The sequence below is a fragment of the Lathamus discolor genome, chromosome 4 (genome assembly GCF_037157495.1).
Source record: "Lathamus discolor isolate bLatDis1 chromosome 4, bLatDis1.hap1, whole genome shotgun sequence".
Classification (NCBI taxonomy): domain Eukaryota; kingdom Metazoa; phylum Chordata; class Aves; order Psittaciformes; family Psittacidae; genus Lathamus; species Lathamus discolor.
The window spans coordinates 111281876-111294684 of record NC_088887.1 but is presented as its reverse complement, the minus strand read 5'-3'; the positions used below and the strand labels follow the sequence as shown (position 1 = coordinate 111294684).

The 12809-nt window shown below is 37.3% G+C and overlaps 1 protein-coding gene across 1 annotated transcript in view; it reads left to right on the top strand.

The window, feature by feature from the left end:
* ATM (ATM serine/threonine kinase) overlaps positions 1 to 12809 on the top strand; it is a 63133-nt gene that overhangs the window by 10056 nt on the left and 40268 nt on the right. The window contains exons 10-23 of the mRNA XM_065678645.1: positions 257 to 628; positions 1184 to 1378; positions 2540 to 2635; positions 3641 to 3866; positions 4469 to 4600; positions 5197 to 5322; positions 5440 to 5529; positions 6528 to 6699; positions 7890 to 8089; positions 8560 to 8642; positions 8751 to 8906; positions 9264 to 9339; positions 9491 to 9621; positions 10838 to 10958. Of these exons, the coding sequence (XP_065534717.1) occupies positions 257 to 628; positions 1184 to 1378; positions 2540 to 2635; positions 3641 to 3866; positions 4469 to 4600; positions 5197 to 5322; positions 5440 to 5529; positions 6528 to 6699; positions 7890 to 8089; positions 8560 to 8642; positions 8751 to 8906; positions 9264 to 9339; positions 9491 to 9621; positions 10838 to 10958 (2176 nt within the window). The remainder of the gene's footprint in view (positions 1 to 256; positions 629 to 1183; positions 1379 to 2539; positions 2636 to 3640; positions 3867 to 4468; positions 4601 to 5196; positions 5323 to 5439; positions 5530 to 6527; positions 6700 to 7889; positions 8090 to 8559; positions 8643 to 8750; positions 8907 to 9263; positions 9340 to 9490; positions 9622 to 10837; positions 10959 to 12809) is intronic.

Sequence of the window (12809 nt, the reverse complement as noted above, 5' to 3'; positions counted from 1 at the left end):
GATCTGAGTCCTGAGCTGGGGTGGCAGGTTTCTGGGTGTGTAGGTGTGTGTGTATATTGCTCTCAGTATTGAGGCAAAGTGCCTGTTTTGAGTAATTAACATGCTATTTGTGTGGAGGTGGCCATCTCCAAGAAATACCACAAGTATTGTAATTTGAGTAGAGTTGCAACCAATTGCAGAACACTTTGTTCATTTACTTTTGAAGACACGAATTTACATATGTTTGATATTAATTGCTTCACTTTGTGTTTTCAAGGTTACAGATTACAGCTCAATTAATATCAAAGTATCCCATGAGTCTTCCAAACAGTGAGCTACCTCCCTTACTCAGTGTACTTCACCAGTTACTGCCTCAGCAGCGCCGAGGGGAAAGGACCCCATATGTGCTGAAATGTCTTAGGGAGATGGCTTTGTGTCAAAACCAGAAGACTGATTTGAAAAGCAGCCACAAGTTGGAGCTCCAGAGAATCTGGGCAAAGATTTGGTCTCTTACCATTCGTAGTGTTAGTTTCCAGCAAATTGAAGTGGAGAGCTTTGGGCTACTTGGAGCTATCATTCAAGGAAACCTTGTTGTGACAGATAAAGAACTCTGGAAAATATTTTCAGGACCTGCATGTAAGCCTTCAAGGTAAAATGGGAAGCAAGGATAATATGTTTGTGTCTGATTCACATTGCTATTATTGTGCAACCAAAATCCCTGTATTATTCAAAATAATATTGTTGTGGCTGTATTTCTGTCCAAGAACTGTACACATTTGTGTTTTAAGCATTTGAAATGGGCATAAATACAGATAATCATAAATACATAAATTTCAGACATAAGCCTGAAAGCAGGCAGAGGAGAAGAGGCAAGCATCTTCAAATGTAAAATGACTAAAAACGTCAAATGGAGAGTGAAAGAGAAGTTGATTTTGAAGTTAAAAAGTATGTTTGCTTCTAAATTTTGATTCTGAAGTGAGTATTCGGAAACAGTCTAAAATAGACAGGAAATGTCTGTAATAGCCAAAATGTGGCTTTTGAAAACACAGATTTTAAAAAAGGAGCTTTCCAGTATATGTGCTTAATAACTTGCTTATAGACTTGATGCTCCCTGAGCATGTAGAAGTAGTGACTGCTTTAGAGTGCTGATCAACAAATACCACATTGTTTCTCACAGATGCCCTGTGTTCTCTTTTTGTTACAGTTCTGCTGTATGTTGCTTATCATTATTGATGACTGCCAATTCAGTGCCAGAAAATTTGGATGTAGGAATGGAACAGAATAATTCTGAAAGAAATCTGGGTTCTGTATTAAGGCAAGCAATAATGAAATGGATACTGTCCAGCTATTTGGAAGAAGAAATGGAAGAATGTGCAGAGTTGCCTCCTGTGCTCTGCAGGTAAAGTCTTTGTGGCCTGTTTTTATATGCAAGTTCACTCTCTGACACAGGAGATTACACAGGAAGAAGCTGGACAGGCTGGAGAGTTGGGCGGGGAGAAACTTGATGAAATTTAACAAGGGCAAGTGTAGAGTCTTGCATCTGGGGAAGAACAACCCCATGTACCAGTACAGGTTGGGGGTTGACCTGCTGGAAAGTAGCGAAGGGGAAAGGGACCTGGGGGTCTTGGTGGATAGGAGGATGACCATGAGCCAGCAATGTGCTCTTGTGGCCAAGAAGGCAAATGGCATCTTAGGGTGCATTAGAAAGGGAGTGGTTAGTAGGTCAAGAGAGGTTCTCCTCCCCCTCTACTCAGCCTTGGTGAGGCCGCATCTGGAATATTGCGTCCAGTTCTGGGCCCCTCTGTTCAAGAAGGACAGGGAATTGCTTGAAGGAGTCCAGCGCAGAGCCACAAAGATGATTAAGGGAGTGGAACATCTCCCTTATGAGGAGAGGCTGAGGGAGCTGGGTCTCTTTAGCTTGCAAAAGAGGAGACTGAGGGGTGACCTCATCAATGTTTACAAATATGTGAAGGGTAGGTGTCAGGATGATGGAGCTAGGCTTTTTTCAGTGATATCCAGTGATAGGACAAGGGGCAATGGGTGTAAACTGGAACATAGGAAGTTCCACGTTAACATCAGGAAGAACTTCTTTACTGTAAGAGTGACAGAGCACTGGAACAGGTTGCCCAGGGGGGTTGTGGAGTCTCCTACACTGGAGATATTCAAGGCCCGCCTGGACAAGTTCCTGTGTGATGTACTGTAGGTTACCCTGCTCTTGCAGGGGGGTTGGACTAGATGATCTTTTTAGGTCCCTTCCAACCCTTGGGATTCTGTGATTCTGTGATTCTGTGATTCTGTGATTTGCAGCATTGCATCATATTAGTGCTTTGGTAGAGCTTATAGCGTTTTTAAGCTTATTGTGGAATGTCATTCTGGGGCCATAAGCTACTTAACTGTCCATAGCACAGCAGATACTTGAACTATGCTTAAAATCTTAAGTGAAAATTTAAGCTGCTTTGAAGATAACGCAGTTAATCTGGTGAATTGTTGGGTGCACTTCAGGAATCCCAAGGAGTTGTCTGATGGCAAGAAACTACAAAATTATTTTCTTTTTCAACAGTGATTTTCCTCATCTTATATTACAAAAGATTCTTGTGAGCCTTACGATGAAGAACTGTAGAGCTGCCATGATTTTTTTCCAAAATGATGCTAAATGGTATGTTTTTAATCAATCATTATAGATACTTAAGCTTCTTACATTTGTCAGTTTAGCAAGCAGAGATAATGAAATCCATAATTCCTCAAGCTCTTTTGCATCTTTCTGTATAACACCTTTGAGACCCCATGAAAATAACAGTGCTTTTGTGATTTTTTAAGATGCTTTAAGCATATGTTAAAATAGTCTTTTGCTGACAGTCAAAGCTTCAGGTACTGAACAAAATACCTTATATGGGCTATGTGTATTATTTATCTTCAGCGATTTAGCTAAATATTTGTCTCTTTATCCATAAGTACACTAGGTATATCAACTCACATTTTTTGAATAATTTGTAGCTTTATAGAATTATCTGTTCATGCTTTATAACATTACCTTCCATTCTAAAGGAAACATATATCTAAAGATTTTTCTTTAATGCTAAGTGGAACCTTGGCTAGATGCTTACTGTCCATACATCCTCATGCCACTCCACCTGTATTTGTGGCCCCAGCCTCATGTTACTTGATTCTGTCAGAGTCACTCTTACGAATGCTGTTGCATATTTCAGTGATACATATGTTCAAGCCCTTGGACTATATCCAGTTTCCTCTTAATAAACTAAAATGTGTATAACTTGTTCTGGTGAAATATAAGACTTTCCTACTAGAAGCTAAAAATGCTATTTTCAGGGTGGTTTTGAATTTCTGTGCCAGTTGTGTAAAGTAGATTGAGGTCAGCCATCTTAACACAAAACAGATGCTGCTATATGAACTACAGTAGAACATATGATGTGTGTGACGGCTTCACTTTTGTTTGCAGTTTCTTCCGACAGAGCTAAAGTTGTTGCTAAAATTGCCAAACCAAAGTCACCTCAGAAATTAGAAATCAACCAGAGTTTGGAAACACAAAAAGATAACATATTTTATTTTGCTTTTTTTGTTTCTTGTATTTAAATGATAGTTTTAAGGTCTTGTGTAAGTTGTATACTGACTGCTAAAGTAAGAATTGTGTCTCCTCTTCAAGTGTGCAGCACTTGCCATGGAAAGAAGAAAGCAATTTTTCAAGTGTTGAAGAGCTGTATCTGGAGACAACATTTGATGAAATGGATATTTTCACTAACTTTGCAGTAAATGTTGCAGATAAAAATGTGACTGGTTCAAGACTTGCCGTCAACCAGAATCTTAGGGAATCATTGGAGCAATATCTTTCAGCAATGTCAGAAAAGCTTTTAAGCATCCATGCTTCTAAGGTAAGTTGGAAATGACTGTTACATCTTTGTGCTCCCAAGCAGTGTGTTTTCAAGGCCAAAGTACATAGATTTTAATTCCTTTTGCCACTAAAAATAAACAAGTGTTTTAAAAACTATATCCAATAATACGAAATAGAGAAGTCTGCATTTCTTTATGGATATTTTGCCAATGATGTCATTTTCAAAATTATGGGAATACACAGAAGCTGCATAGAAGTAAAAATGCGTGCAAAGTTGCCACATAAACCACTTACCTTGCTTTTTGTGATGTTGGCTTCAGTTTCTGTGCCCCTGTAATGCTTTAAGCACTTGCCAGTTTTCAGCCAAGATAACCTGAGGCACAGAGTTCTCAAATATTTAGGTTTTGTAAAAAGACACAGCGTGTGTAAAGGACTAGTTGTAAAAGAAAGCTGCAAGTATGTGTTATATTAACAGTGACTTTAGGCAGCATCTGAACTACTGCATCCAGTTTTAGGCCTCCCAGTACAAGGCACTTTATGCATGCAGCAGAGGCCACTGAGATGGTAGGGGTTTCAAACAATTCTGTGTTTTGATGAAAAGGTTTCATGATAAACCACTGGTATTTATACTGTGTGTTTTAGTCTAAGGTGGTTACAGCAGAACACCTCGTCAGATGTGCCAGTCTCTTGACTGGTGTTCTTGGCTGCTATTGCTACACTGGTGTATTTAAAGAGGAGGATGCCTGTAAATCAGAGCTGTTCCAGAAGGCTAAGGTAAGCAGCAATGCATTTGGGAGCTACTAAAAATTAAATAAACCATTAAATAGAAATAATAAAAAAAATTCTATTCATATTGTCCATACACCAATGCATCAGTTTTGCAGGGGAAAGTATTCTAAATACTGATACGTTTCTGAGTCACCCCTTTTTAAATACAAATAAATAATAATGTAGACATGTCCTTAGGTCTTTCATGCAGGAATTTGTTAAGATCATTTGGTGGTTTAAACTGGTACAAAGACAGCTTTATTATTATTGCTGATACTACTACTACTGCTATCAGAAGTTATTTCTTGCCTAATTGTGGAAACCTCAAACTTACACATCATGGAGAGATACTTTATTTTTCTTTTGTAATGAAAGTATCAATGTCACAGACAGGTCTGGACCATTTTTTGTCACTTCTGGAGCAGAAAGTGTGAAATGCAAAGAAAGAAAAAAGTCAAAACTCATTGATGCATACTATAAATATCAAAGCTATATGAATGAGAATGTATGAGTGAGAATCGTATCCTTTTGTCTCTGTGTGCACTGTGTATGTACCAATGTATAAAGGAATGTAACTGGTATTTTAACTGTTGTATTTTTAGTCTCTCATTCATTATGCTGGAGAAGGCATTTCTCTGTCTAAAAACAAACTAAATGAAGATGCCCAGATCAACTCACTGAGGACTTTGATAGTGCAGTGTACAAAATGCTTATGCAATTGTGTGAAGGTAAAGCTTTTCAAGGAATTTATATTTCTTTCTTCATTAACGGGATTGTGAAGTGAATATCATATATATAGTACCTGACCTGAAAAAAATGAATTAACCTATCTTGCTTTCTTACAGAACAGTGCTAATAAAATGCACTCTAATATATTCCTGCGTTTGTTAGCATCGAAATTTATGAATGACCTTGTAGATATTTGCAAAAATCTAGTAAGTATTTTCCATTGTTTCTGATGTCTGCTTCTAATTCAGTGCTCTTCTACAAGAGGATTGTTTTTACATTATAATAGTTTGGAGGCAAATCAAATGAGATGCATATTACTGAAAAAATAAACCAAAATACATTGAGTTTTATAGAGAATTTCTAACTGGAAACTTTTCTATTTAGCATTTGAACACAGGCATAGGGGGAAAATGAAAGCAGATGGATAACATTTGATGAAGGTTAGCATGCCAGCTGACACTCAAAACCAGTGTATGTTATTTTTGGATTTTTATGTAATACTGTATTGAAGTAAAAGTTTTATGCCACAGGAAGAATTTCTATAGCATATGACACTTTAATGCACTTCTAAACTTCTAAAAGCTTCTGTTTGGTTTGTATTTTGATGAACTTACGTGCCTTAGAACACTTTGAAGGTGTTTATTTTGTGGGTATTGAATCTAACTGTAAATGACTCCTTTCTCACTGAAAAAAGTAATAGGGTTGCACATCATTGTGTTTAGCACAACTCTTAAAATGTATCATTTTGGCATGTTGTCCTGTAATCAGATTTAAGTGGGCAGAATCCTTTTTTTTTTTCAGATGAGGAGAAGCTGAGAGTCTTACCTTCTGTTAACTTGTCATCTGGTAGGGAAAGTAGTACTTAATTTGCCCTCAAAAACGTCACATGCCTTCTTGTAATTTCTCTGTAATTATGTAGTGAGAAGTTTGAGAGTCTCATAGGGAGAATTGTTTTTCAAATACTGACAATGTCTTTGGCACCATCTAAAACACAGAGACTAGTACCTGTCTTAGGAAGCTTCTATCCTAAAGAGAATAGTTCAAATCAAAGAATTCACATATGTAGAAGATTGGTTTATTCCAAAGGCTGAATTAATCAATTTGGTGTAGCCCATATTGACTTCAGCCATTCTAGGGCACTGGGAAACAGTAGTGTATTTCCTTGTCTTATGCCAACTTTAAAAGTATGTGGTGTTTTTGTCAGATGACATTTACTGGAAAACCAAGTATACTGGGAGAAGTGAGTCTAGTGGGTAATGATCCTGAGGAGAGTATAATGGAAGCAGATAACCAGGTATCTGATGATCTATTTGATGATCTTACTGTGACTGACACCAATGATACAAGTGAATCTAGTGAGATGCAAAATGTAACAGGTAAGTCTTCTTTGTGTACAAAACTATTTGCAAAAGCTTGTTTTTACAGATTGCTCTTTGTTTGCTTAAAAGACAGCGAGAAACAAAACTGTGTTGCTTTATTAATAGTTGAAGCAGGTATTGATTGAACCAAATACTTTCTAAACTGTAATTCTTTTGTACGTCATTAGTGTTTTAAAGATGTAAATGAAGTGTTCTAGGTCATTTAGAAAGGAGAAGTTTATTTTTTATTCTATAAATAGTAGAATGCAAGCAGAGAAGCTGGCTAACTTGTTCAATGTCAGGTAGAATTGTTGTCAAAGAGACTGAAAAGTGTGTCTGTAGGACGTCTCTCTCTGTCGTTAGACTGAGCTTAATTTTCTCAAAAGTATTCCTATTTAACTTTTCTCTTTTTCCTGGTAAGTAGTTACTGACAGGGTCGGCTTTCTTGTATCTCTGGACCTGCAGAGGGACAGGAGCATAAATCCTGTTAGGAGCTACAAGTTCTGATGTTCTTTTTGTTTTAAATTCTTAAAATGATGTGTATCTTAGTTTGTGATCAGGACTATGTCTTCCAATTATTGTTGAATGAGAAGGAAATCGGAGTGTTTATTAATGCCACAAACAGCAGCTGGTCTGTTTTCCCCATCATGTTTAATTAAGTATCTCTAGAAGTATCTTCTCGAACCATCTAATAAATAATTCTAATATATAAAGTTTGCAATTGCAGATAGTTACAAGAGTTCTACATGTAACAGAAAAATTGCATTTGTAACTACTTTGTTTAGGTTATAATTGACATTTCAATGAGGGTATTAGCATAGCATTCATTATAATAGTTTCAATTTTGGGAAAACTTTGAATCTGTACTTTAAAATATATCCTGAGTTATAGTTAACAGCACAAAAGAGCACAGTTGTAGATAGTCTGCTGAGTTCACTGTAACCTTGATGGAGAAATCAGCCATATATAAAAAAATTAAAAGCCTCTGTTTTAGAGAAGGCATTTGAAAAAGTGGGAAACACACTCAAGAAGCTGTTAGTGATTCAGTAACTTCTTCATAACAAATAAACTTAAAGGTTGCTAGTATTCGATCTATTCTGGAAATATAAATTAGTTTTGTAAAGACCTGAAATGTTACCAGGTTGTTGTTTTGGGTTTCTTTTATGGTCCTTGGGAAAGCGTTTCTTACATGAAAATCTTATTTTCAGGTGCTTTGAGCCCATTAGCTGAAGAACAGTTGACAAAACACGATCTACTTCTCCTTGAAATCCTGAGATTCTTATGTATTTGTGTAACTACAGTCCAAATTCAGACAGTGAGTTTTGGAGTCTCTGATATACGGAGGAAGCTGTTAATGCTGACTGATGGCAGTGTCTTTGACAGTGCTAAGCCATTGCACCTGCATGTGGTGAGTGTGGGCTTTTTCTTGCAGCAGACCCATCTCTGTATTTGTACTGGTTTTAAACTTGCATATTATTGTCAATTATGTATTCTTGTCTTTGTCTTGTTATATGTCCCCTGAGAAGACATTAAACCAGCTACTTTTAGTGACTTGAAGTGCATTGTAAGCCAGAAAATAGAGAAGTGTAAACATCCTGTCTTTATCATTAATTAATTGTTAAATAGTTAGAAACAGTGGTACAATAGGCTCTGTGGTTTAGTTTACAAAGGAAATATTTTTGACTACCAAACCAAAAGATTTAATGTGCCATATTACTGTGTGACAGTCTTTGCACGAAAAGATGGTCAGAGTCTAAAATGTAAGAGCTGTTATACAATAGGTATCCTTACTGCATGATTTCATGTAAGAGTTACAGAAAATATGTTGCAGTTCTGTCCACTTATTTTCCATTTTTGTTCTTTTTTTTTATTCCCCAGTACATGGTCCTTTTGAAAGAGCTCGCTATTGAAGAACACCTCTTGCCTGAAGACGATATTCATATGCTTCTTCAGTCTCTTTCGTAAGGGAGAAACTATTCAGCATGTGTTAGAGCTATTTTAGTTCAACAGCTAGAGGATTTGGGAGCTGTTTAGTGTTTCATGATGCTTTTTCTTTCTTTCTGTCACAGTTCCCTGTGTTCTTTGTACCGCCGAGATCAAGAAGTTTGTGAAGTAATTCTGAATAATTTGCTTCCTATAGCAGTACAGTTGGCCCAGTCCAACACAGATGCTGAAAAGACAAGACATGCCCGAGGACAATTTTTGACAGTTGTTGGAGCCTTTTGGTATGTTTTGTCTATTTAATGCAGAAGTCTGTTGGACATAAAAATTTTAACTTTTGCTATCAATGTGAAGACTGTAGTACTATTGTTTGTCTTGCTGTTGGTATCCTATGATATTTTTATCCAGCATTTAACTTTCCAGATTTTCTGTGTCGTGTTGTATTTGTAGCAAGGAATCATATTGTCCTTAAGATAGTATTAGAACAGTAAATGCTGCACTGTTGTATATTGACAACGACTGCCTATTGAGCACAAAAGACTGAACTGTGAGCAGCAGAAACCTAACTTGTCAGACTTATTCTCAGAACTATTTTTAATTTATTTAAATATTTGCATTTATTCAAATCTTCTTGATTTTAGGCATTTATCTCAAGGAGGGAAATGCACAGCACCAGTAAGAGTGGCCCTTTTGAAGTGCATGAAAGCCCTGCTTGAGGTAATCCCAGATTTTCTAGCATTCATTAGCATGTCAAGTATATACTCAAGGTGTACCTGAAAACAGTATCTGGAGATCTTTTGTATACATCAGTGTATATTCCATTGTAGATCTTTTGTATATTTTAAAACACAATGTTAATATTCTTCAGGCTGATCCTTACTGCAAGTGGGTGATCCTTAATGTGGTAAATGAAGATCTATCTGTGAGCGATGCTTTTCCCCATTTTCTCGCAGATAGCCACCATCAAGTTCGCATTCTTGCTGCAAAGTCAATTACCAGGTGATAATGTAGCTCTTTTTTTCTGATTATAATAATGCTTTATTTCACTTAACTGAGTGTTACTTCTGCTACTGTACATCTGCTCTTTTCAGTACTTCTGGGGCTTTAATCATATATGTAGAGAGAGATAGTATATCTGTAAAGCTGTGTATGATAGCAAATTTTGCATTAGGTTTATTATGCAAAACTTGAATGGGAAATAGTTAGTCCTCTAGAAATAGATTATGTGCATTGTGTAGCATAAAAAGCTTTTCAAAGGCTGTTAGGTTTTGAATACTGTATATAATTTTTCATACATAAAAAAGGATATAATTGAACTGGAATAGGAGTAAAGAATGTTCAAAATTATGAAAAACTTTGTGCACGGCTATTGGTTGCATAAACTAGAACTCTTTAGCAAAAAGAGAGTTGAAATGCAGGAGGTATAATAGAACTACAAAATCAGGAGTGGAACAAAGTAAAGATTGGGAATCTTTTCCAGTTTAAAGACTAGGGCACATTAATTGAAGCTAACAGGTTCAAGATACTAAGAAAATACGGTTTACTTCTTCATACAACATTCAGTTATCCTGAGTGTTATCCTACCACCTTCAACTGTCTGAATGTTTTGAGGGATTCAAAAAGCAACAAATTCATAAAAGAGAAAATCATTGAACGATACTTAATACAGTCTGGTTAGGGCACCTGTGGACAAATGTTATATTCAAGGAATTATGCATACAAGGCAAGAATATGGTGATCTTTTGTAGGTATTTGCTAGTAGTCATGTAGAAATAAATGGCTAGAGTAAAATTTTGTCCAATCCACTGTGATGTTGCCTTTTTTGTTACAAAGAGCAAAGTGGGTTGGGCCTCTATCTACCAAAAAATAATAATAATTCCTTCAGACACTTTTTACGTATTCCCAAAGTAATTAATGACATGAAATGTTGCATTACAATGGACATATGAAGTTTGGCTTACTGCAATTGCAGAGGTTAGGAAACTTTTATAGCTATTTATAGAACTATATTTTCAGGCTATTCTCTACTATTCTGGCCTAACAGATACTGTTATTGATAATGTTTGAGGGAGAGGAAGGAGAGACTGCTGTACAAGAAAGTTAAGAAGAAAATGGTGATACTCAGAAGATTGGGAACTTCTTTTTTGACGTGCACAATATGCAGTAATTCTGTGGACTAAATGTTATGCTAATAATTATTATTCTTTTCTTTAAGTTTGTTTCAAGATGTGAAGCAGAGAGATTCTTCTGGAATGTCAAAACCTCTTCCCCTGAAGCTCCAGCAAAAAGCTTTTGAGAATGCATATCTCAGAGTTCAGGAAGGAATGAAAAATCTGGTACCAACATCTAGTCATTAGTTTTACCTAGTTTCTGTTTTATGAAGAAGATGATAATTTTAAAATGATCATGTTTTATTTTCCAAGAGCATAATTTCTTCTGGACTTACGATATCCTGAGGTGCTGCTGAAAAAAGGTGGTAGTGAGGAAATTCCTTACACATCCAGTCAGTCACTATTTTGCACATATTAGAACTTTCTGAACTTTTTTACTGTATGTTCCAGAATGCTCTTCTGTATCTTACTATTTCTTGTTGCAGGTTTGTGTACTGTAGCAGTTGAGAATCAAATTAAAATGGAGCTCAGTATTCTAGACAACATGTAGTGAATAAGAGGCGATGTAAATTAAAATTATGTGTTCACATAATATAAAAACAGATTTATAAGCTCCAGTAAGATCATGTTTCCAGTGGGATTAAGAACAGTGGTTTTCACAAAACCAAAATTTGCTTAAAAATCTAAACTAGTCAGAAGAAACTTCAATGAAAGAATGGTTTTACTTCAGTGCAGTGACTAGAAGAGCCATGGGGTATGTTACTGTGGAATTTCTTTAACTGTTAATTTTTCTATTAGTGTCTTAACTTTTCATCCTTCCTTGTTACCATGCTAATTTGTCTACATCACCTACATTTTCCGCTTTTTCCTGTCACACTGTCGTATGTCTCTCTGCTGTGTTTTGTCTTTGTTCCCTTTGTCTGCTCTCTTGTAGCTTGGGCTTGCTGCTGAGGCCTCATCTCTCTGTCATCTCATTTCATATCTCTGGACTGTCGCCTGCAGTTCTTTGCCGTCTTGTCTCTCTGTTGTCTTGGCTCCCTGTTCTGTCAACTTAGCTTGCTGTTTATTAGCTTCTGCCCTTTCATTCCAGTTTCTTGTTACTTTTCAATGTTTATCACTTTGTTAGCATCTTGCTTTAATAAGGGAAGGTCTCCACTTGAATTGCAACACAGTTCTTTCATATATGCATCAGGAGCAGAGAAGAGGCTTGTCTTATGACTCCATCATTTCTCTTCCAAGTGCAACATTTTCAGCAGTATTTATGCCAATGCCCCTAATTTTAAATTATTTTATGGTGTTGGGACTGGTCTTGTTCAACGTCTTTGTCAGTGACATGGACAGTGGGATTGAGTGCGCCCTCAGCAAGTTTGCCGATGACACCAAGCTGTGTGGTTTGGTTGATAACGCCGGAGGGAAGGAATGCCATTCAGAGGGACCTTGACACGCTTATAAGGTGGGCTGATGCCAACCTTATGAAGCTTAACGGTGCCAAGTGCAAGGTCCTACACCTGTGTTGGAGCAATCCCAGGCACAGCTACAGGTTGGGCAGAGAAGAGATTCAGAGCAGCCCTGAGGAGAAGGACTTCGGGGTGTTGGTTGTTGAGAAAATGAACATGAGCCGGCTTCAGTGTGTGCTTGCAGCCCAGAAAGCTAACCGTATCCTGGGCTGCATCAAAAGGAGTGTGACCAACAGGTCAAAGGAGGTGATCCTGCCCCTCTACTCTGCTCTTGCGAGTCCTCGTCTGGAGTATTGTGTGCAGTTCTGGTATCCTCAACATAAAAAGGACATGGAACTGCTGGAACAAGTCCAGAGGAGGGCCACGAGGATGATCAGGGGACTGGAGCACCTCCCGTATGAAGACAGGCTTAGAAAGTTGGGGCTTTTCAGCCTGGAGAAGAGAAGGCTGCGTGGAGACCTCATAGCAGCCTTCTAGTATCTGAAGGGGGCCAATAAGGATGCTGGGGAGGGACTCTTCATTAGGAACTGTAGTAATAGGACAAGGGGTAATGGGTTAAAACTTCAACAGGGAAAGTTTAGATTGGATATGAGGAAGAAGTTCTTTCCTGTTAGGGTGC